The following is a 4,954-nucleotide window of genomic DNA, read 5'->3' on the forward strand; positions in this document are numbered from 1 at the left end:
GGTCGATGATTCAAGAAACCCTCAAAGTCCCAAGAATAATCACCTATAGGTTATTGGGGGATGAGTTTCTTGAAGTTTTGCAGGTCGACACCACAAAGACTTGGATAACACCTTACAAGTGCTACCTCGCTGATGGGTTACTTTTTGATGAGCCCATTGATAAGTGTCTAATTTCAATAATATTTCATATTAAAATATAGGTACTTATGAGGATTTATTGCTAATTTACATATAAATTAATCCCTAATTTATGAATTTATACCTTTTTATATTTTTTATGAGCTTTATTTAAATAAGAGCATTTTATTCCCAAATCTGGTGTTAATTGCAGATTTTTAGGGAGGATTGAAGATTTGGAGTAAAGGAGAATAATTTGAGCTAAAAAGAGAAAGCTGGAAGGTCCCAAAATGGAAAAAGATGCAAAGAAAGATTGAGCATTTTTTTATGTTTTATCACTTAGCTCATTAGCGCGACACAGGAAGCGACCTAACCCTAGAAAACTAGGATAAATAGGGGGCTAGAGGCTCAACCCTAGGGTGCCAGATTGAGAGGAAAACACCAAAGAGTGAATTGTAATCCAATTGAGAGAATGGAAGGTGCTAGAAGTATGCGTGGCTAATTCTACCCTTTGAGATTGAGAGTAATTTTCTCAAACTCTTATATATTGAGGTGATACCTTATATATTAATATTCAGTTCTTCATAGATTATTGGTATTGTTGTTTTACTTTTAACTTTCCGTGACAAATTGAGAATCTTAAATTTGACCTGGAGGTATTTTTAGGATTCGGACCTAATCAATAATACTTAACATATTTGAGTGCTAGGGATAGACTTGAAATGTTAATTGCCATTAACGTTTGAGTGTGTTTTTAAGTTGTTTTTATAAAAATGCGAGTGATCGATATTTTGGAAACATTCTTAAAGATTTTATATGCGAGGGATCAATATAAATGAATTTTCTACGGGCATCAATTTCAATCAAAGAACTTAATATTAACATGCTAATCAAAATACATGACAGTGAGAGAGATGAAACCTAATCCCTATTTTTCCAATTGAAGCAACTAATTCTTTGTTTGTTTTCTTATTGATTAATATCAATATAACCAATTCAAAACTCTTTTTATTGTTTTGTTGTTATATTTAGCGATTATTGTACTCGATAATTCATTGTTTCTTGTGAGATCGATATCCGTCATTATGGACAATTATTATTTCTGACAACGCTATGCACTTACCGTAAAGAGTTATCAAGTTTTTGGCGCCGTTTTCGGATAACAGGTTTGATTTGTTGAGTATAATTTTCTAAATATTGTAAATATTTTAATTGTTTTGATTTTTTTGATTTTGTTTATTTTATTTTATTACATATTTGATTTGATTTTATTATAGATGTGCTCTTTTAAAAAAGAAAGTTATTTTTTTTCTTTACGTTATTTATTTTAGTTTATTTTTATTTTTATTTTATTTTATTTTGATTTTGTTTTATTTTATTATATTTTATTTTAGTTTTTTTGTTTTGTTTTATTTTTAGGTTTAGTTTACGTAGTTTTATTCAGGTTTACGTAGTTGTTATTTATTTGTTTTAATTAATTATTTTTCATGTTTTAATTCTTATTTTTACGTAAGCTAGTTAGTTAGAATTTTAGTTAGTTGTTTATAATTATAGTTTTCAGTTTTATTTTGTTTTAGTTTTGTTTTATTTTGTTTTTATTTTATTCCTAGTATTTATTTGTTATTTTTAAGTAAGTTATGTTTTATTTTTATTGTTTTCTTTTATTTTGTCTTTAGTGTTTTTTTTATTTATTTATTTATTTTCTTTTTCTGAATATTTTTGTTATATTTTCTCTTAGCATCATTTTAGTGTTTTATTCTTTTTTTTTTTTAAGTTTTAATTTGTAGTTTAGGCAGTTATTTTAGTTAACTAGTTAAATTTCTGTTTATTTTTTTAAAATCTTTAAAAAAATATATAAATAAAATATAAAATATAAATACTCGGTTTCTTTTCCCATTAACAATACTTTTCAAATACTTTTCAGGAAAGTAACATGACAGAAAATCAACCACCATTTTCTAAGAGGACAATTGGAGATTATGTCATGTATCAAGAGTCAAGACATTTTTCTAGTATTGCAATACTTGCTACTGCCAAGGCCTTGGAAGTAAAACCCGCTTTTCTCACTCTCATCATTACCCATCAATTCAAAGCAATAGATCACGAGGATCCATGTTCACATTTGTCTACATTCTATGAGTTGGTGGGAACAATGAGCTTTGAATCAGGTGATCTTGAAAATGTTTATATGCGCTTGTTTTCTTTGTCATTAGCAAGAAAGGCTAAAGAATGGCTCAAGACACTTCCAAATCAGAGCCTCACTAGCTGGGAGAATGTAGAGGAAAAATTTATGCAAAGATTTTTTCCAATTTCTCGCTACATCAAAGCAAAGTTTGAAATTTCTGTGTTCAGACAAGGAGCAGATGAATCATTATGTGAGACATAGGAATGATTTAAAATGATGCTTAAAAAATGCCCAAATCATGGGTTTGAAGATATTGCCAACTGAGCGTATTTCTCACCAGTATCAGATCTGACACAAAGATGCTCCTAGATGCTGCAGCTGGCGGCACAATGATGGCTCTTGATGTAGAACAAACGACGAGGATTATTGCTGCATTGGCGTCAACTGATTATCAAGCCTGACATGATAGACAAAATATTCAGAAGGAAGGATTGTTAGAAGATGCACTCTTGGCTCAAAATAAAATTCTGACACAACAAATTGAGCAGCTAACCGCAGGAAGGATTGTTAGAAGATGCACTCTTCATTCATCTCAAAGCCAGATTCAATCAATCAGGTGTGATTTTTGTGGAGGTGATCATCCTAATGGTCACTGTTTTTATCAGAACAATTCACCTGAAGCTGAGGATCCATCCATGCTTGAAAGAATGAGTAAAGTTGAAGACGCCCTGACAAAACTTGTGATAATGGAAGAAAATAGCATGGCAACAATCAAGAATATAGAGATCCAAATGGGAAAAGTGGCCAAACAATTTGAAGAAATACAAAGTGGCCAGTTTTCAGTCGACAACCAAACCAACCCAAAAGAGCATTGCAATAATGTAGTTACTGAAAAAATGATGAGACTGAGGAGTTAGAGAGAGAAAAGAAAAGAAGTGAGGAAGAAAAAAATAAAAATAAGGAGAGAAGTGTTCTTGAAAAATATTTATCATATCCTCATCCTCCTTCAAAAAACGAGAAGGAAAGAAAATTCTTTGACAAATTGCTCCTTAAAAATTATTTTGCAGGAAATCTAAAGCAAAATTCAACATTTGAAAGATTTTGAAAGAATAGGAGCTACATTGAAGAAAGAAATATAGAGTTGGAGGATAGATACAATGTCCTTATTCGAAAAATCTTCCCTCAAAAGTTCAAGGACCCAAGAAGTTTTAATCTTCCAGTGTCTATAGGTGCTTTATCTGTGGACAATGCCTTATTGGATTTGGGGGCAAGTATAAATCTAATTCCTTTGGCAATGCTAAGGAAGATAGGGGATTTGGAGGTTCAACCCACCAAGATGCGGTTATAATTGGCAGACAGATCCATCAAATATCCATATGGTGTGGTTGAAGATGTTATGGTGAAGGTGGATAAGTTCATGTTCCCTGTGGATTTTATTGTCATGGACATAAAAGAAGATGAAGAGGTTCCATTGGTACTTGGCATACCCTTTATGAAGACTGCTAGAATTATAGTTGATGTTGACAAATGAGAACTTCAACTTAGAGCTCAAAATGAGGAGACAACTTTTAATCTTTTTGGTGGTCTTAAAAATTTTAATGCAGGGGAAGAATGTGTATAGAAGGATGGATTAAAGAGAGATTTCCACCTTGAAATAAACAGGCGTCAAGCTAGATGACGTTAAACGAGCACTTATTGGGAGGCAACTCAGTCCACATTTTAGTTTTATGTTGTTTTGTTACCTTTGTTGATTTTATTTTTCAAAAAAAAAAATTAAAAATTAAAATTTTAAAAAAATAAAATAATAAAAGAAAAATCCTATATGTCTCCTAATCATTTTGCAGGTTATGTATTTTGACCTTGGGACAAGTTCTATTATTCAGGGGGAAATTCTAGCAAATGAAGCAAGACTGTAGATAAAGATTTTAACAAAAAGCTGAATGACTTCTTAAGAAGAGAGGATTGAGCAAAAATATGGTTTTATCTTTCTAATTCTCTTTTCTATTCAGTTATTTGAATTTTATTTTATTTTATTTTTCAGTTTTCAGTTTATTTTCTTATTTTGTATTTTGAATAAATTTTCTATTTCGTTAGTTTGTTATTTTTAGGTTTTTAATTATCTTTTTTGAATAAATTTCAGTTTTAATTTAATTTGTTTTCTAGTTTTATTTTTCTCAAATAAAAAAAGAACTACAATATTAAATTTGAATTGTGAAAGAAAGGAATTTGTGTTTAAATATTAAATAGTGATATGAATTAAACTCAAAGTAGAAAAGAAACTTTGATTGAATTCCTATTCAAATGTAGTTGACATTAGGATACATGAAAATTTAACTGGATGATTGATTAGGACAGAGAATGACAAGACAAAAAGGAATGAGGCCATTTAAATCAAGTGAGTGTGTGAACCTTAAACCTTTTTTAGAGTTTTACTGATTGAAAGTTGTGGTTGCTTAATTTTTATTTTTGTTACATCATAAAAGAACATGAAGATGATTGAGACATTTGTTTGTGTTAATTAGGAACCCAGAGCCAAATAGTCAACCTTTATCTTATTAAAATTCCATTTTTTTTATATATCCCCTTTGTGCATGCACCTTAACCTTTAATGATATATTTTCCTACCGTTTAGCATCTTTAAGGAAGGAGAACATAGATGCAATACATAGAGAAAAGAGAATGGTTGGTTCTGATTGTGAAAGCTGAAAAAGT

The 4,954-nt window shown here is 30.2% G+C and overlaps 1 protein-coding gene across 1 annotated transcript; it reads left to right on the top strand.

The window, feature by feature from the left end:
* Positions 1–2,050: 2,050 nt before the first annotated feature.
* On the top strand, positions 2,051–2,503 carry LOC150024245 (uncharacterized). Its single transcript, XM_090296075.1, has one exon. It carries the CDS (start codon positions 2,051–2,053, stop codon positions 2,501–2,503), a length of 453 nt encoding a protein of 150 aa, XP_090152201.1.
* The last annotated feature ends 2,451 nt before the right edge of the window (positions 2,504–4,954 follow it).

The sequence above is a fragment of the Phaseolus vulgaris genome, chromosome 10 (assembly GCF_051622355.1).
Source record: "Phaseolus vulgaris cultivar YP4 chromosome 10, ASM5162235v1, whole genome shotgun sequence".
NCBI classification, from domain to species: domain Eukaryota; kingdom Viridiplantae; phylum Streptophyta; class Magnoliopsida; order Fabales; family Fabaceae; genus Phaseolus; species Phaseolus vulgaris.

Bases quoted from the DNA above. Each gene is read 5' to 3' on its own strand.
- LOC150024245 (XM_090296075.1), top strand. From the start codon at position 2,051: ATGACAGAAAATCAACCACCATTTTCTAAGAGGACAATTGGAGATTAT.